Below are 20,123 nucleotides of genomic sequence, written 5' to 3'. Positions count from 1 at the left end.
CTCTCTGAGACCCGGATGTCAGGAAGTCAGACCATGCCTGTTGTTCTCATCCTACCTCACGGTCTCCAAGGACCGACAACAGAGACAGCTTTCTTTGAGGTCAAGGGTCTCCTAGTCCCCCTTCAGGGACCTCAACTGGTTACCGCACAGGACCTGGAATTCTCCTCTCTGCCCGCCTGAGGCCCCGCCGCCTATAGCGGGTCCCCAGTCTCTCTGAGACCTGGATGTCAGGAAATGAGGCATGTGCTCATCCCACCCTATGTGCTCCCTGAGCCCACTGTGATGGGATCCAGGTTCCCCTCAGTCTTTTCTCAGGGTCCTCACCCAGACTTCTTCAGAACCTAAGATCCTCCCTTTCTCCTTCTAAGGCCCGTCCCTTAAAGCAGGGCCCCAACCTGTCAGAGACAGGGATGCCAAAGGTAGGACCCGCTGCCAAGTGCTCAAGCCGCCACCAGGGATGCCTAGGGCTGACAGCAGGGGTGGGATCTGAGGGGCCCTGTGTCCTCCTCAGGGTCCTCATCTTGAGCTCTGGAAGGTACAAGATGTCCCTGAGTTTACCCAAGGCTGGACCGTTACACCAAAGCCCTCACTGCCCTGAGACCACAGCTTCCAGAGCTGCTGGTCTCCTGGGGCAGTGGAATGGCCTCTACGAAGCACATGTGAGGTGCACACTGGGATATGAGAGCCCGTGGTGCTGGGGTTTCACCCTCCAGGGACTGGGCAAACTCCACATCTGTCGTCATTAGTTCCCCCACTAAGTAAGATACATGGCCCTGGAACCAGAGGAAACAGTGACCCCACCTACCACCACTCCCGGTGACCCACAAGGAAAGTTGTGCTTCTCGTCCTCCATGTAGCTTCTGCAGTTCCTCAGCGGAGCTATCTAGCCGTTACCCACTTCTAGCTATTTACATTTGATTCCACATTTTATAAGGCAGACGGCCAGGCCGTGGGACACACTAAGCACATTTGAGTTCACAATACCCAGCCTCATGTGGCTACTGGTTACTCTGTTAATGGTGGTGACAGGACATGCTCTTCCCAAAGGAAGATGGTTCCCATGGGAGATATCATAACAGTCCTACTGACCTGTGAGCCATGGTTCCCACCTGGCACTTTGCGCTCCTCTCCGTAGAGGTTCGGGCACCAGTTCCCCATCCAAATGTCTCCTCTTCTCCTGACCCAGCCCTGCCATGTGACAAAGGGAAAGGGAGAGAAGGATGGACCCCAGAAGGAGGCCAGAGGGCGAGGACTGTGTGGTCCTCATGTGACTCTGGCTTGAAGCTCAGCTCCAGACTCCTAGGCTGGATCCCTGCCCCTTGCTCCCAGGGCTCTCCACCCTCCTCCGTCCCTCTGGCTGTACTACCCCCAGGATACCCTCTGCAGTGCCCAGAATCCAAAATGCACCATCCTCTTCCACCTGTCTACATCACAACTGTCCTGGAAGGCTCTAGGAAGAGAGTAGTTCTCCTAAAAACACCCACCTTCTGACTGTGCCACTGGGAGGAGCCCAAGTCCTCACCCTTGGCCCTGAATGGATGGCGCCTGGACAGAGCTTCCATCAGCCAGTCAGACAGGAGCCCTTCCTGCTTCTTGGGAGCTCAGCCCCATGGATGTGGCACCACCTGCATCCAAAATACCTTTCCATCCCACCCCAGGCATCAACACAAAGGGGATGCTTTTCCCTCAAACAACATGCTATTGTTATTTAGATGAACCATTTTTTTTCTGTCTTTGTATTAAAATTGGCGAATTAATCATATATTTATTTCCAAATTGTTGTAGGTTTACATAAGGATCCCATGTTCCCTGCAGGCAGCTTCCAGGAAGCAGAGGGAGAAGAGATGTGGGCAAGGACCTGGAGTCTCTCCCCTGCCCTGCAGTGTGCTCGATGCTCAACAGACAGCAGCTGGTAGGTGTACTTGTGATGAAGACAATGCCCTTCGTGTGTTGAGGAGTTTCTGAGAAAGCCAAAGATGCCTTGAATCCCCAACTATTTCTCGTCACTACTCTGTACTGGCACTTTCAAATGCAAGATCTGATTAAGTTTCCAAGGCTCTTGGGAATCTCAGGGAGGGGATCCCCCTCCCTCCACTCCCTCCAGTGCTCTTTCTGCCCTACCGTCTGCAGTGATGCCCGGCCACAGTCTCAGCAGAGTGAATATGTGCCCCTACTTTCTGATGCCAGGGAGTGTAGCCTGGGAGACTCAGCTGCCTCCACAGGATAGAACTTGCCTGAGCACATGCACAGGTGCCCATAGGCTCCCCAACAGCCATGACCTTCATGAGGGGCAGGTATCAGACAAGCGACAATGGGAGAAAAAGTGCAGTGGGAGTTTCCTTTACAAAATCCAGCAAGGATATGCACAATGCACCACCCTTCACCTGCAAGGAGGATTCTACTGCTGCTGCTGCTGCTGCATCACTTCAGTCGTGTCTGACTCCGTGCGACCCCAGAGATGGCAGCCCACCAGGCTCCCTCGTCCCTGGAATTCTCCAGGCAAGAACACTGAAGTGGGTTGCCATTTCCTTCTCCAATGCATGAAAGTGAAAGGTGAAAGTGAAGTCACTCAGTCCTATCCGACTCTTCACGACCCCATGGACTGCAGCCTACCAGGCTCCTTCATCCATGGGATTTTCCAGGCAAGAGTACTGAAGTGGGGTGCCGTCGCCTTCTCCAGGAGGATTCTGAGGTGTGTGAATTCAAGTTCAGTACAGTTTTTATTGTTGTAGCCATGCGTTCCAGGAAACAAACTCACTCAGAAGGACAATGCAGCTAGTGGAGTGCAGTTTATTACACCAGCGGGCCCAAGGGCAGAGTCTCCTCTTAGCCAAGGACCCGACCAGTTTTGTGAAAACCTTATATACCCTAAGTGTATAAGGTTCCCTGGAACTAGTCTGAACAAAGGAAAAAGAAAGGTCCAATCAAAGTTAACCAGTGATCATATGCCTTACACCTAGGTAGTTAACAGTGGACAATTATTAATAAGCCTGTGGTCATACCCCAGTAAGCATAATGGAATGTATGATTCTCTTCAGTTACACAGATAATTAGGGTATTCTTTTAGGCGATGGAGAGCCCTGGGGCTCTTCCTTCCCGGGCCTGGTTTTCCAGTTGGTATGTCGGTTCCATATATACTGGGCATATAGCTCAAAGTCCATAGTCCGGCCCAAGATGGAGTCCTACTTTCAAGATAGAGCCTGTTCTGTTTCCTCCTTCATTATGGCTTGGGGTCTGACCACCTAGGAAAGCTGACCCATGAGTTCAAGTGTCCAATTGTCAGTTTCAAAGAAGAACCCCATTAAAATCTTACCAGAAGACTGAGGGTGGTAATTGAAATGTCTTCAACTATATTCCCCAAGACTGAGTAGACTGTGTGCCAAACCAAATTCACTCATTTCCCATTTGGAAACTTTCGAGTATATTTAGACTCAAGCAGAAAAACCAGGTGTCTACCTGCTCTGACCAAAGTGCATTTTCTTTTTCAGACCCAGGAGATTTATTGGAGAGAAGATGCACTTCTAACACGCATGTCTGATTCCAGACTTTCCTATAACTCGTAAGACACTATCTACAGTCTGGCTGTTGACACCACTCAGGTTGATTACCATCATCTCCCACAGAAGGAACCCAGCTTCCCAAAGCCCCAAACTGCCCTGGCTCAGGCACCAACACTCGAGTGCTCCTCCTGGATCCCCACCTCCATGCCCCGTATTGCCTGTTCTGTGGGACTATGGAACGTCTCTCCACCTTCCTTGTGTGACTGTGGCTCCTAGACCATTGCTCTGGGTATGGGGTGTCCCGCTTCTCCTAGTGTCCCCACTGCTAACACAGGGCCTTCCACAGAGCAGAGGCTCCGTGAAGTTCTGTGGACTAAATGAACCAGTGAGAAGGGGGGCTATTAATCTCATCAATTTTCTCCTACTTTCTTAAATAATAACCTGGCAAAATCCGAGTAAACAGATATGGATTAGCTGTAGAAAAGGACAGTCAAAAAACCTATAAGAAGGGAGAATTCACTACAATCTTTTTTTTATTTTCCAATTCTTCCACCAACTATATACTGCTAAGTTCACATATCCAAAATAGTTGTAATTCCAATTCCATGTGATCTTGCTCATGGTCACAAAATAAAATGGGAGAGTTCCCAATCTCTTTTACAAAACAGCAAAACTCTGGTCCTTTAACTGGTTAAGTACAAATACATGTGTGATCGATGTCATTCACAAAGTTAGATACTGAAGTTTATTAAGGCTTAAGCTGAAAAAACACACTTGAATAATTCCTTTAAAAAACAGAGATGAATTTCCATGTCATCACAGAGAAAAGGAACAGAAAGATGCTACACCCCAGGTTCCCCCAAGTGGCCCAGGCCATCACTACTGAGAAGGCTGACCACTCCCTCTTCAATCACAGAGGTAAGGATCAGCTTGGCTGCTTCTCTGGGTCAGGGCTCCTCTTCCTCCTTCCTCACAGCCTCTGCAGATGGGGCTGGGAAGGCCATGCAAAACCATTGGTTGATTCTGAGTGGATACTCCATGACTTCCTACTTGCTGGTCTCTGTACAGGCCTGGTCACCACACAGGAACTCGAAGCAAGCAGGGTCGTTGTCAGACACCTGCCAGTACTCCAGGTACCCCTCATGCACCCACACTTGGGTCAGCAGCTCTCTGGGTTCCCCAAAACACAGTGCTCCCTCCTGACAAACATCCTCATTTGCTGAATGTTCCCCAGACTTCCTCTTCAGGCTGAGGACCAGCACCAGGAGGCTGGCCTTAGGCAGGCCCTGCCCACCGCTCTGCATTGCATCGCAGGTGAGGCCCAGGGTGGGGACCATGATGTAGGTGTGCTCCCTGGGGTCTACCTCCTTCACCTCCACACCACAGACCAGCTGCAGGCTCTCGGAGGCTTGGCTGAAGACCTCCAAGAAGTGCTCCTGGTTATCCCTGAGGACCTTCTTCAGCATTTCTGCCTGGGAGGTCAGCTCCTTGGCCCGATATTTGAGGAGCAGGAACTTCATCAGGTTAGCCACCATCTCATTCAGAGCTTCCTGGGGCAAGGCAGAGCAGGAGACTGCGGGGGAGGAGGCCGAGGCTGATGCAGCCTCCCCCACCTCAGCCCCCAAGAGCTGCACCTCCTCCAGGCCCTGGGCCTCGCCTGGGTCCTGAAGGTCTTCCTCAGGCTTGCTGAGCTCAGTCATTCTGACCACAAATGCAATGCCTGGGATCAAACCACAGACAGAAGTGAGGCAGGGGAACAGATGGGGACCACGCGTCTGGGGGAGAAGGGGGTATGAGAGGCCTCGGCTGAGCCACGCACTCTGGGAGTTCTGACACAGGCCACTTACAGGTTTCCCCTTGAGGGGTGCTCTCAGACCTCACAGGGGCATGCCTCTGGGGTGGGCAGTCCCCTGGCTACCTGAAGGAGGAAGTAGGGTGGCTCCCCAGGCTGCAGTCAGGACAGTCCGAGATTTCTGGGGCTGACAAGGTGTGGGGATTAGGCCCTTGTGGGGTCCCTTCTGTTCTGGGATGGGGAGCCCCTGGTGCATATTCAGGCCACCTTCCTCACCTTGACTCCTAGCACTGCCTGGACCTCCTCTGCTCTCTGACCTCAGGACACGGGCCTCAGACTTCTGCCTTCACCTTCTGGTTCCTGGAATTCCTGTGAGAGAAATGGAGGGGCACCTTGGGGGTATCCTGTGGCACAGCCCTGAGCCTTATGGGATGGTACGAGGAGTGGACTCTGTGAGGTCCCCCCAGTTGTGCGGTGGGAGGTCCCCTCAGAGTTCCCTTGTAGTGTTCACCTTTATCCTGGCACGACCTGGTCCCACCCCTCTGGGGGCCTGCGTGGAAACTCAGAAAAAGATGCGAGCCTGAACAGAAAGCACTAAGGGTCCCCACATGTGGCCGCACTGCCCAGGGCCTCCTGCGGGTCCTCAGTTCCTCCTCACGTCCTGCCTGGCCTCCCAGCACTGAGCACAGGGGCCGGGGTCTGCTCAGTCCTCCCTCAGGGTCCTCACCTAAACTCCTTCAAAGCCTAAGAATCTCCCCTCCAATCTCTGAGGCCCTGCCCCTTATATCAAGTCTCCAATGTCTGAGACCCCAAGCTCATGCCCCCACGAGAGTCGCCCCTGACTGACAGCAGGTGCCGGGACCTGTGTGATTCCCTGTGTCCTCCCTCAAGGTTCTCATCTTTAGCCCTGGCAGGTTCGGGGATGCCCCTTGTGTTGACCGGAGGCAGGGCCCTCACACCAAGGCCATCACTTCACTGGGATCCCAAAGGGAAGTCTGTGGCCATGACATCACGGCTCCAAGCCCAGGGCTTCCCAGAGCTGAGATGATGCCCTGGGCGTTCCTCAACCTCCTTCTGCTCTTCACTTTGACTCTCAGCAGGTCTGGGTACCACCCTCTGTCCCTGACCTTGCTCCCCTTAGAACCAGGCCTTCCCCAGCCAGGACCCCTGAGAGGCAAGCGGGAGTAGGGGGCTCACTCCTACAACCCTGCCAGGGCTGAGAGCAATGATGACCTGGATGTCTTGGGGCCCCAGAGCCCCCGCTAAGGATTCTACCTTTGCTCCTAGCACAGCTGGTTTCTTTCACTCTGCTGACCTGAACCCGGGCACCTGACCCAGGCCCTCACTTCACTCCCATCGGGATCAGTGACATTACATCTGAACACCATGCCCCATGGTCCCCCAGGGCTGTCAGGAGGGCTGCACATGCATCCCCTGGGACCCTCAGCCTCCTCTGGTCCTCATCTCAAGTCTCCACAGGATGTGGGCCCCTCCCTCTGCCCACCTGAGACTGGGCCTCCACCAAGCCTCCGACTCCCCGAGTTCACTGACAAAGTGAGGAGGGTGTGGGGTCTCAGCCTGACAGCCTGGACTGGGGCCCGCAGGAGTCCCAGTCGGGCTGGGGTTGTATGCTATCAGGATCCTCTGTTCGGGGGCAACTGGAAGCTCTCATCCTCTCTCAGGAGGGGGCCTCATTAACCCTCGAGAGAAGGCTGAAGTCCTAGCACAGATGCTGGATGGGGAGCAGCTGTGCCCATGACCTTGTGGGAGCACAGGGAACCACTCGCCTTCCCATGGGGGCCACTCAGTGTCACCACACTTTGGAAATTTTGTATAAATGATATTGTTTTAGCTGAAGAGGGTGAGCAGCGGCAGGTGAATTAGGAAGAACTCAGCAGCCTGTAGATGGCCTTGGCCGCTCATAGTGACTTCACACTCCTCCTCTCTGAGGTATCCCCAGGGTCGTCTCCTGGTGGCTCTTTTCCACTGGTTTACACGGATGCCCCCCCCCCCCCCCCCCCCCGCCTTCCGGCACGGGCCTGTCTTGTGCAGAGTGTCCAGAGGGGCTCTCAGGGGCCAAGAACTCGTGAGTCAAGGGTTCTAAGTCTCCACCGGTTGGGCGACTTTAGACTCTTCCCCCAGGAAGGAGAGACATTTGGGAGGAGGGTCGGTGGCTGACCTGCCCTGCCCCTGGGGACCCTGAGGGCCAAGGACAGCCTCACTGCAGTTCAGCCTGGCCCCCATGATGACCTGGCCCACACCAGCCCCCCTACAACTCCCCAGAGCACTGCTCAGAGGCCAGAGGTGCTGCCTGAGTGAGGCTTGGGCATCCTCAGGTTTGCTGAGGGTGGGGGCATGCAGAGCTCCTCATCTGGGGGGTTTGCATGGGGCCTCGGGAGGGCCCCTTGTACGGGACCTCAGACCCTGGGGATGGGGACCTTCCCTCCCTTTGCAGAGGCTCAACAGATGGTTAAGCAACTTGCTGCCTGGTCACAGGCCTTGCTTGTGGGGTTGGGCATGGACAAGTCCCAGGCCGTGGTGTCTCATCAGCCTCCCCTGCTGGTTTGCAGCTCAATTCATCCCAGGGCCTTTCCTCATGACAGTTCCCATGGAGTCCCAGGCGGTTCCACTGCAGAGAGCTGGCACTCCAGAGCACCACCAGGTTTTCTCATAACAGACTAAGTCTTGTTTCTGTCATCCAGAAATATACTCTTGGAGCCTCCCCACCTCATCCCTGTTTGGCCACGGCACCTCCGTTTATGAAAGGACAGAGCAAGGTAGCCCAGGGGACAAAAGAGCCACTGAAGACCCAAGATGAGCACTGGTCTGAGGGAGGCTCAGGCAGAGCTGGTGGGAAGTGAGTTGGCCATGGATCACTGGCTCCCCAGGGTCTGCCCAGTTGGGCCTCCAGGGTCACCCTTACCTAGTTGGAGCACTTGTGACGCAGGGCCCCTCTCTCAGACACCCTGTCTGGTTGAATTGCATTTCCACTCTCCTAGACACTGTTGCCTGTGTGGCCCCGGGGACAGAAGTTAACTGATGCCTCTGGAGCCACCTGGCCTCTCCTCTGGTGACCCAGGCACGCGTGGGGCTTGAGACAGTTTGACTGTCCAGGGCCAGCCCATCAAGGCCATGCTCCCTCCCTACACTCCTTTGTGACCTTAGGCTGCCGCCTCTGCCCGGCCCAGGAGAACGTGTGCTTAGCCACTTAACTCTGCAGACATCAGTCAAAATCTACCAAGGACTGAGCGGTGGGAGTGAAGCACTACATGGGTCTCTTTTGATGTCAGGCAGTCTTGACTTTGTAAGTAAAAGTTGCCTTTTGGGACAAGCAGATGATTTGAGATTGCAATCTGCACATCTCTGCTTTCTCTATAGGTTTACAAGTAAGCAGGTGCCACACATGCTGAGGTTTCTGGGAACGTGGTTTTTAAATAGCAGCATCTGCATGTGATTCCAGGTCAGGAGGCATACAGAAGTCAAGACAAAATATCGAATGAAACCTTCTGAGATTTAAGGTGTTCCCCAGGCAGCAACCTTTGTAAGGGGCTGCATTTTGTCTTGGAAGTGAGCAGCCTGGCCAGGCGTCACAGCAGCTCAGTGCTGGGGCTGACAGAGCTCTGACTTGCACCACCCTGTGCCCTTTCTCAGGGGCCTCCTGTGCCTGGGCAGGACTGCCAACAAGGGAGACCCAGCCTTCTGGTTCTGGTGGACTGGTGTGTGCATGCTCTCCCCTCACCTGACCTCAGAGCTCTTCTCTCTGCAGCATGACCCTGGAGGGCTATTTGCTATGCTCCTCAGGACAAACACTCTTTTAAGAGAAAGTGCGTTATAAACTGGACACCCCAGCGAGCAGAGGGTGCTGAGTTGTGACACCCTTGGAGTGCTTAGCTGAAAAAGGAAAAGAAAAGAGAAACGAGAAAATATCACCAGATTTCGGCCCTGCAATGAAGCCAATCCTCAGGCCTCATGTCCAGACACCAGCGAGTCCCCAAACTGAACACCCACAGGCCTCGGGCAGGGACCACAGGCTCCAGCCCTGTGCATCTCAGGATAGGAAGGGCTCTTTTGGGGACCCCAACTAGGGGAGGCCTAATTTCTCCTCATCTGTCAAGTAAGGAGCCTGGTGGACAGTGTCCCTGTGCCTATTAAGCCATTCTGCCAGGCTCTTGTCAAGCTCTTGACGGGTCTTTTCAATGAATGGGTGCAGAGCATCCGAGGGTCTTCCCCAGGTGTGTATGAGGTGCCCATATTGTGCCAGGTGTGGGTGGCTATCTGTCTTGCCTTTGTGAGCAAGCAGCTGCCTGAGGGGACTCAAATGCTCAGCCAGGCCCAGGATGGAGGTGCTGAAGATGTGTGCTGGGCAGGAAATTCCTTGTGTTTTCAGGTTCTTTATTGCCGTGCAGTATTCTGACAATAGGGCTGCCTTTATCTGACTGAATAGGGTGCATATTTGCGGTCCTCTGGGGGTACACCTGAAGGGGGTAGGAATTATGGGAAAGAATGGCTAGAGATTTTGGGAAAGTCGGGCTGCCTGAGCAGTAATAGAAGGGGTTCCAGGCCTCAGCCAAGACAGGCATCCACATGGGGCACAGAGGCACCAGCGTGGCCACTGGGAGCTGCCCAGGGGGCAGGCTGAAATCTGGGTGGGCACAATGGTGGAGCCAACCACTGCCACAGGAGGAGCCATTTGGGCAGGAGACCAGGTAAAGCAGAGCCACAGGCCCTTGATGGGCAGGGCCACCTCTGTCAGGACGGGGATTAGAGAAAACGGAGTCTGTGTGCCCTCGGGTGCCAGGCCTCAGGACCCCACAAAGGGGGTGCGGTTTCTGTCCCCAGAACTCAGCAGGGGTGGCATAGGTCCTGGCCATTGTGGTGGCGGGGTGAGTTCCAGGGGGCTCATGGTCCCCTGGGCATCCTCAGGGCAGGGTGACAGGCCATCCTGTGGCTGTGCAGTGCTGGGCACAAGAGGGATGCCCAGGGCTGCCAGCCTGCCTTCCACCTGCTGGGATGCAGACTTAATGCCCCCTCTCCTCTTCATCTTCCCCAGGATGTGTGGGCTATCTCTTTTCAACAGAGGACTGCAGCAGAACTGTAACTGGGGTTCACTGAGAGAGAGAGAATGAGAGAGAGAGAGAGAATAGCAAAGTCCAAGTGTCAAAGGCTTACTGAAACCAGCACCCTCCCGGCTAGGCCCCTGGGTGCCCAAACCCAGCCATCCCCAGGCCTCATGGAGAAAGCGGGTCCCTGTCCCACAGGAGGCAGTGCCCCAGCTTGCACATCCTTGGGACTCAGTAACTCACCATCACCTCTCAACCTTGGAAAATGACACAGAGTGGCCCAAGAGTACCCATACAAGTCCCAGAGAGGGGACTTGGCATTTGCAGCAGGCAGACTGCAGAAGCTTCTCTGCTTTCTGTGCAGGTGTTGACCCCTGACCTGTACTTCCTTGGTTGAGCAGGACACTTCCCATGAAAGGACCTGTGGTTCACTGCACTAAACTTCTGTTCCACAGCTATGGGAGTCATGTGCTTAGTCTCTCAGTCATGTTTGACTCTTTGCAACCCCATGGACAGTAGCCCGCCAGGCTCCTCTGTCCATGAGGATTCTCCCGGCAAGAATAATGGAGTGGGTTGCCATGCCCTCCTTCAGGAGATCTTCCCAACCCATGGACCGACCCAGATCTCCTACCTTACTGATGGATCTTTCAGGACTGAGCTGTGAGGGAGTCATGGGGGTACACAAACCCCTCTCCCTGCCTGACTCCGCCCTGGGGCCATTTGTGCCCTGGCTGGAGGATAGGAAAGCCCAGCATTTGAGCAGTGTCATCTCTTTCCCTTGTGTGACTGTGATCTAAGGGCCCATGGGTCAGTGGTACAGAGTGACACCTGGCCCCCTGGTATCCTGACCCGATTCCTACTGTGCATTCAGCTCACCTCTGTCATCTCCCACAGACATCCCTACCGGAGAAAGAGAGGAGGGGCAGTGACTTCTTTGTGCTGAGAATGCTCAGGCTGACCCGCTCACAACTCCCCAATGCAGCACGCACATTGGCAGCTCCGGCAGTCACGCTTGTTCCCAGTTCTGTCTTTACACACAGCTGTTCTGGTGGCCCTGAGGTTGGCACGCACCCTGACCCCAGGGCCCAGCAGGTACTCCCCTGCCCTTAACTTGCTCAGGACACAGACAGGCGGCTCCTCCGTGAGCAGGCTGGTCAGGCAGAGGGAGGTGAGCACCTGGCACACTTTGCTGAATCCATACAGACTAAGCTGGCAGACGAAGCTCTTCATGCAGTCTGTCTCAAATACCTTGTCTGAGCCCATCCTCTCCAAAATTTCCTCGAAGAGCTCCTCACTGATGCCTACACAAGTGCCATCTTCCTCCCACAAATAGGACATAAAGCAGTGACTGTTGACGATGGGAAAGGGGAGAGAAAGGAGGCTGCCCTCTCCCCCAGGCAGGGCACCACACTCGGTGTGTGGCCTCTTCAACAAAGGCTCTAACCTCAAAGCCTGGAAAGTGCTCTCTTCCAGCAGCAGCCTGAAGCTGCGGTGGGCACAAGCAGGGCCAGGGTGATCAAAAGGTCCACAGGGTGGGCTGCAGCTTCCTGAGCCTGGGGCCAGAAGCCCTGTGTTTGGAAGAAAGGGAGACCCCCGGAAGCTGGGCACCCCATCCATCACGGGGCCCTCCTTGTCTGCAGCCACATGGAGGGTGATGCATCCCTCCTTCCTGGAAATGGGACAGTGCAGTGGCCAGGAGCAGTCCAGGCTCACAAGGGTGCTTGGCCCCTCATCAAAAGCCTCTGCTTCCTCAGGGCTGACATCACAAGGCAGTCATTAAGTGAAGTAATAAAGGGCTGGCTGCATCCAGGCTGGTTAGCGTGTCAGCCTCCTAGTCCACGCTTGTCTTGGCAGCGGGCACCATGACACTTGTGCATGGGGGTGAAGTCTCAGGCCGAGCATTCATGCAAACTGGGCACAGTCTTCTGGTCCTGGAGTACCAGGTCTGGGCAGACGCGCATCGACAGACCTGTGATCCTCAAAGTCAGCCCCTCCTCTGTGTTCACAGGTGTCTTGAGGGTTCTGCATGGCACCCTTGCGCTCAAGCACAGCCTCGTCCAGGGTGGGGATCCACGGTCAGGGGTACAGCCAGCCAGTCCTCCGTGCACCTCATTGGCTGGGCATCCGGTCCCCCACACAGACCCTCTCTAGGCCCTGCCATTGGTCTGCTGGACCCCCAGGGTGGGGGCTGTAGAGGTGACAGGTGAGGTCCCAGGGACACAGAAGGAGGACAGGCTGCTGTCCTCTGGGCTCCGCAGCCTGCCCATGTCCACCCCAGGCCGGCCTTTCTCTGCACATCACAGTCCCAGGCATGTGGGAGGGGGCAGTCTCCCTGGGCCTTCATGCAACAGTGTGGCTCCCTCTCCTGTGACCACTGTCCATGGGAACTCCATCTGGCTCTGCATCCAGGCCATGAGAGATGCCATCCTGCTCTGGGGCCTGGTGCTCTAGCATCAAAGAGGTGGACGTGCAGGGCTGCCCACACAGGAAGCCCACCCTACTAATGCCCCCCACCCCAACTCTGCTCCTGGTGTTGAGGATCTTCCCGAGACTTTTAGAATCAGAAATGCCTCTGAGGTTGAGGCGTCAGCCATCCAGGGCCCAGGCGCCCAGTGGGTGAGAGGTTGGGCTCAGGTGAGGAGATGCCAAGGTGGGCACCACTGCCCTGCTGATCCCCAGTTGCCTGGCTCGCCCACTCTGAGCCTCTGTTTCCCCACACAGGTAATCCTAGGGGCATCTGCCTCACAGGGTCCTGAGGACTCAGGGGAGGCACAGGAGGTGGCAAGGTTCCTGACATGTATGTCTGCCATGTAGTTATGGGGAAGCGTGCTGTGTATGACAGCAAGTCTGCATCTAAGGCGCCTAAGCACTGATCTCCCGGTGGACCTTGGCTCTGTGCTGGAAGCCTCTGGTCACCAGCGAGGGGTGGGCTTCCTTCTTGATTCTTGCAAACTGGGGGCTGACACACCACGTGAATTAAATCTCTGTAGACACAGCTCAGGTTAACTAAATAGCATTGCCTGGTGTTTCCTGTAGACAAAAGCCCTATTCAGTGCCCTCCCATGTGACCCGGGGGTGCTTCAGACCCCTAAAAAGCCGAGTTCCATTTTAGACTGTCTGGGACCCCGCAAACACTTTTGGCTGCCTCCTCAGCTATCAGGATTGTGGGCACTCCCTGCCAATGGCTGAATCCCTGGGCCCGCCCTTTCCTCTCTGTATGTCTTGGCTGCTCCTGCGTACTCCTGAGAGATGGTCACCCACCCCTGCTCCCCTCAGCTGCCTGTGGCAGCTTGAGGTTCCCTTTTGCCCTTGCTGAGAGAACTCCCAGCGTCCTGGTAATGAAAACTACTAGAGCTCATTGATGAATTCAGTGAAGTTGTGGTATACAAATTTAATATATAAATCTATTCACATTTCTGTACACTAACAGCAACTAGCGAGAAGATAACTTCAGGATATTACCCCATTTACCATTAAATAATCCCATTTAACTGCATCAAAAAGAATAAACTACCTAGAAATAAACCTACCTAAGGAGGCAAAAGACCTGTACTTGGAAAACTGTAAGATATTGATGAGACAAAGTGAAGAGAGTGCAACAACAAAAATGTGCCACAAAAAAGACCAGACACTATAAAATAAAGTAAAAAGAGAAAAAGAGCAGAGCTGGAGGAATTAAGCTTCTTGACCTTGTACTACAAAGCTATAGTAATCAAAACTGTATGGTACTGGCACAAAAACAGACATACAGCTCAATGAAATAAGATAGAAATCATAGAAAGAAGCCTGTGCACCTATGGTCAATTAATCTACAACAAAGGAGGCAAAAATACAGTATACAGTGGAGAAAAGACAGTCTCTCCATCAAGTGGTGCTGGGAAAACTGGTCAGTTGCATGTAAAAGAATGAAATTAGAATATTATCTAACAATATATACAAAAACAAACTCAAAATGGATTTGAGACCTATGTGTAAGATTGAATATGCAAAACTTCTGGATGAAAACATGGGTAGAACACTCTTTGACATAAACCATAACAGCATTGTTTTTGGATCCACCTCCAAAAGTAAAGGAAATAAAAGCAAAAATAAACAAATGTGCTTCCCACATGGCACTACTGGTAAAGAAATTGCCTTCCAATACAGAAGACATAAGAGACGAGGGTTCAATCCCTGGGTCGGGAAGATACCCTGGAGAACGGCATGGCAATCCACTCCAGTATTCTTGCCTGGAGGATTCCATGGACAGAGGAGCCTGGCGGGCTACAGTCCATAGGGTTGCAAAGAGACAGACACGACTGAAGCGACTTAGCATAGCATAGGGACCTAATTAAATCTAAAAGTTCTTGCACACCAAAAGAAACCACTGAAAAAAATGAAAAGAAGTTACCGAATGAGAGAAAATATTGCAAATAACTGATTTGGGGTTAATATCCAACATATATAAATAGCTCCAAAACATAGTGTCAGGAAAAAAAAAAAAAACTTTAAAAATGGGCAGAAAAAATGAATAGAAACTTTTCCAAAGTATATATACAGATGGCTAACAGGCACATGAAAAGATGCTCAACATCACTAGCCCATCAGTTCAGTTCAGTTCAGTTCAGTCGCTCAGTCGTGTCCAACTCTTTGGGACCCCATGAATCGCAGCACGCCAGGCCTCCCTGTCCATCACCAACTCCCGGAGTTCACTCAGACTCACGTCCATTGAGTCAGTGATGCCATCCAGCCATCTCATCCTCTGTCCTCCCCTTCTCCTCCTGCCCCCAATCCCTCCCAGCATCAGAGTCTTTTCCAATGAGTCAACTCTTCACATGAGGTTGCCAAAGTACTGGAGTTTCAGCTTTAGCATCATTCCTTCCAAAGAAATCCCAGGGCTGATCTCCTTCAGAATGGACTGGTTGGATCTCCTTGCAGTCCAAGGGACTCTCAAGAGTCTTCTCCAACACCACAGTTCAAAAGCATCAATTCTTCGGTGCTCAGCTTTCTTCACAGTCCAACTCTCACATCCATACATGACCACTGGAAAAACCATAGTCTTGACTAGATGGACCTTTGTTGGCAAAGTAATGTCTCTGCTTTTCAATATTCTATCTAGGTTGGTCATAACTTTTCTTCCAGGGAGTAAGTGTCTTTTAATTTCATGGCTGCAGTCACCATCTGCAGTGATTTTGGAGCCCCCAAAAATAAAGTCTGACACTGTTTCCACCGTTTCCCCATCTATTTCCCATGAAGTGATGGGACCAGATGCCATGATCTTCGTTTTCTGAATGTTGAGCTTTGAGCCAACTTTTTCACTCTCCTCTTTCACTTTCATCAAGAAGCTTTTAGTTCCTCTTCACTTTCTGCAATAAGGGTGGTGTCATCTGCATATCTGAGGTTATTGATATTTCTCCTGGCAATCTTGATTCCAGCTTGTTCTTCTTCCAGCCCAGCGTTTCTCATGATGTACTCTGCATAGAAATTAAATAAGCAGGGTGACAATATACAGCCTTGACGTACTCCTTTTCCTATTTGGAACCAGTCTGTTGCTCCATGTCCAGTTCTAACTGTTGCTTCCTGACCTGCATATAGGTTTCTCAAGAGGCAGGTCAGGTGGTCTGGTGTTCCCATCTCTTTCAGAATTTTCCACAGTTTATTGTGACCCACACAGTCAAAGGCTTTGACATAGTCAATAAAGCAGAAATAGATGTTTTTCTGGAACTCTCTTGCTTTTTTGATGATCCAGTGGATGTTGGCAATTTGATCTCTGGTTCCTCTGCCTTTTCTAAACCCAGCTTGAACATCTGGAAGTTCATGGTTCACATATTGCTGAAGCCTGACTTGGAGAATTTTGAGCGTTACTTTACTAGCGTGTGAGATGAGTGCAATTGTGTGGTAGTTTGAGCATTCTTTGGCATTGCCTTTCTTTGGGATTGGAATGGAAACTGACCTTTTCCAGTCCTGTGGCCACTGCTGAGTTTTCCAAATTGGCTGGCATATTGAGTACAGCACTTTCACAGTATCATCTTTCAGGATTTGAGATAGCTCACTGCCGCCACTCCTGACCTTGACGTGGAATAGCTCCTCTAGGCCCTCCTTCGCCCATGCAGCCACTGCTCCTTGGACGTGGGGTTGCTCCTCCAGGCCAGCGCCCCTGGCCTCGGGCATGGGGTAGCTCCTCTCGGCCATTCCTGCACCGTCACAGCCTGGCATTCTCAGCCGCTGCCACTATCCCATGAGGGAAATGCAAATCAAAATCACAATGAGATGTCACCCCATACCTGTGAGAATGGCTATCATCAAAAAACCACAGATAACAAATGATACCAAAGATGTGGCAAAAAAGGGAATCTTTGTGCACTGTTGGTGAGAAAGTATATTGGTGCAGTCACTGTGGAAAATAGTAGGGACATTTCTCAGAAAACGAAAATTGAACTATGTGACCCAGCAATTCCATTCCTGGGTATATATGCAAAAAACCCAAAAACACTGATTTGAAAAGATACATGCTCTCCAATGTTCACAGTAGAATTATTTATAATTGTCATATATGGAAGCAATCTAAGTGTCCATCAATGGATGAATGGATAAATAAGGCATGGCGTGCACACAAAACACACACACACACAATGGAATACTATACAGACTTAAAAATTAATGGCATTTTGCCATTTGCAGCAACATGGATGGGCTGGGAGGGCATTATGCTAAGTGAAAGGAATCAGACAGAAAAAGACAAATACTCTATGATCTCACTTAGATGTTGACTTTAAAAAATAAAACAGACTAATAACCTCAGATGACACCACCCTTATGGCAGAAAGTGAAGAAGAACTAAAGAGCCCCTTGATGAGGTGAAAGAGGGGAGTGGAAAAGCTGGCTTAAAATTCAACATTCAAAAAATGAAGATCATGGCATCCAGTCCCATCACTTCATGGCAAATAGCTGGGGAAACAATGGAAACAGTGACAGAATTTATTTTCTTGGGTTCCAAAATCACTGTGGATCATGACTGCAGCCATGAAATTAAAAGATGCTTGCTCCTAGACAGAGTATTAAAAAGCAGAGACATTGCTTTGCTGACAAAAGTTGTCTAGTCAAAGCTATGGTTTTTCCAGTAGTCATGCATGGATGTGAGAGTTGGACGGTATAGAAGGCTGAGCACCAAAGAATTGATGCTTTTGAACTGTGGTGTTGGAGAAGACACTTGAGAGTCCCTTGGATGGCAAGGAGATCAAACCAGTCCATCCTAAAGGAAATCAGTCCTGAATATTTATTGGAAGGACTGATGCTGAAGTTGAAAGTCCAATACTTTGGCCACCTGATACAAAGAACTGACTCATTAGAAAAGACCCTGATGTTGGGAAATATTGAATATTGGATAGCTGGTTGGATACATGGATATTGGATAGATGGTTGGATAGCATCACCAACTCATTGGACATGGGTTTGAGAACATTCTGCGAGATGGTCAAGGACTGGGAATCTTGGTGTGCTGCAGTCCATGGGGTCACAAAGAGTCGGACATGACTGAGCAACTGAACAACAACTGAATATTAACATAGAAGAAGCTGACTCACAGACACAGAGAACAAACTAGTGGTTACCAGTCGGGAGCGGGAGGGAGGAAGGGACAAGATAGGAATAGGGGAGAAAGTGGTGCAAACTATTATGTATAAAATAAACTACAAGGATATATTCCAAAACATGGGGAATATATCCAATATTTTGTAACAGCTGTAAGTGGAGTATAACCTCTAAAATTGTAAATCATTGTATTGTACATCTGTAACATATACTTCTGTGTAGCCACTATACTTCAATTAAAAAATGAGTTTTCTCAAATGCTTCTGGGGTTTCTAGAATTAGCTCTATAATCTGATTAGGTTTAAGGTTGCTAACAACTCTGTAGTGAAGATATCATCGATAGTCTACGGCAATAGATATATGGAAAATATCTCCTTTGGATATGCCTGATGAACCACTTAAAAGAAGTTCTGGGTGCAAGGTGTTCTGTGACTGTGCATATGATACTTTTGAACATTTTTGGAATAGTGATAGATATGATGAGCTTTCTGGTTGCTCCCAATGTAGTTGGAAAGAGTAGTGAAAGAAAAGGATTAGCTCAGTTTACAGTAAAAGACCTAAAAGATTCTATGTGTAATCATAAGCAGACACTTATCTCCTGTAGATACAGGGTTGAGATTGCTAATGATCACATGCAAACGCTCAACCTGCAACTGGTTGAATTAGATTAGAAGTTGAATCCTGCCACTAGAGTGACTCCTGTTAAAATGTAGGGGCTGACCTGGACAGCATGGGATTCTGGGCATTGTGATAGAAATGTGTGGGAAGACCCTGAGGAAGCTGGGTACACTGAGCCCATCAAGTCTGGTAAGTCATCCTTGCCAGTAGAAGAATCCTCCCCACCCTCAGTTGGAAGCAGCCTCCTGACCTCCAGTGGGATCAACCTCCCCACAGAAAGCTAGATCAGGCCAAAATGATTCACTAAGCATGCTAAGTCGTTTCAGTCGTGTCCGACTCTGTGTGACCCCATAGGCGGCAGCCCATCAGGCTCCCCCGTCCCTGGGATTCTCCAGGCAAGAACACTGGAGTGGGTTGCCATTTCCTTCTCCAATGCATGAAAGTGAAAAGTGAAAGTGAAGTCGCTCAGTCGTGTCCGACTCTTTGCGACCCCACGGACTGCAGCCTACCAGGCTCCTCCGTCCATGGGATTTTCCAGGCAAGAGTACTGGAATGGGGTGCCATCGCCTTCTTCTTCACTAAGCATAGATTCTGCATTTAATATTGCAACTCTAGGAGTTAGAAAGGGCTCTTATTAGTTTGTCTGGTTAGTTGAACTATGGACCAAAAGTTGGCCCACAGTCAGTGAGCTGGAAATGTCATCCCTGCCTTGGTTTAATACAGAGGAAGGCATTCAGAGGTTTACAGAGATTTGACTGTTAGTGTGAATTTGGCATTGAAGACATACTCATCCATACTGGGAGAGTCCTGAAGATGTACCTTTCACCAAGACTGTGAGGGGAGCCCCAGCACCCTTGAAGAACTCTGTGATTGCTCTTCTCTGCAGGCCAGAACTCACAGTAGGAACTGCAGTCACTGAACTGGGAATCCTAAATACAGTGGAGTATTTAGATCCCCAGATGGCAGGAGCCAAGTGGGAGCACACAACCACCAAGGGCCAGGTGGGCCTGGTTACAGTAATGGAGAGAAGAGTCAAAGCACCAAGCAGAACAGGCTGACTTGGGCAGCTCTATGGTTTTATCTAGTTGCTCATGATCTTCCTAGAAGTAAAAGAGTCAAGAAGCCCAGTAAGTTCTTACTTAATCTGTATAAGCAGAGATGTCACAGGTCAAATGAACAAAAGTCTACTCTGAATCACAAAAACAGAGAGTCATAGTCCTTTGCTCAATTCCCAGACTTGAGCCATTAAAACTCTCAGAAGAGAATGCAGAGGTACATTTTTATGACATTGGATTTCAGAAATGGATTCGTAGATGTGACACCAAATGCATGAAGACCAAAATGAAAAAAGACTGTGGGTGAACCTCGAAAACATCATGCTAGGTGAAGGAAGCCAGCCACCAAAGACCGAATATTATGATTCCATGTATATGAAATATCCAGAATAGGGAAATCTACAGATAAGGGAAGAAGATTAATGATTACCTAAGGCTGGAGGCTTCCCAGGTGGTGCAGTGGAATAGAATCCGCCTGCCAATGCGGGAGACATAGGTTGGATCCCTGGCTTGGGAAGATCCCCTGGAG

The 20,123-nt window shown here is 51.1% G+C and overlaps 1 protein-coding gene across 1 annotated transcript; it reads right to left on the bottom strand.

Annotated features, from left to right (window-relative positions):
- Nucleotides 1-4,546: 4,546 nt before the first annotated feature.
- Nucleotides 4,547-5,200, bottom strand: LOC139181477 (melanoma-associated antigen 1-like). Its single transcript, XM_070785004.1, has one exon. It carries the CDS (start codon nt 5,198-5,200, stop codon nt 4,547-4,549), a length of 654 nt encoding a protein of 217 aa, XP_070641105.1.
- Between the last annotated feature and the right edge of the window lie 14,923 nt (nt 5,201-20,123).

This window comes from Bos indicus, chromosome X (genome assembly GCF_029378745.1).
Source record: "Bos indicus isolate NIAB-ARS_2022 breed Sahiwal x Tharparkar chromosome X, NIAB-ARS_B.indTharparkar_mat_pri_1.0, whole genome shotgun sequence".
Taxonomy (NCBI): Eukaryota; Metazoa; Chordata; class Mammalia; order Artiodactyla; family Bovidae; genus Bos; species Bos indicus.
The sequence above is the reverse complement of the archived record's forward strand: the minus strand, read 5'-3'. Positions and strand labels throughout refer to the sequence as shown.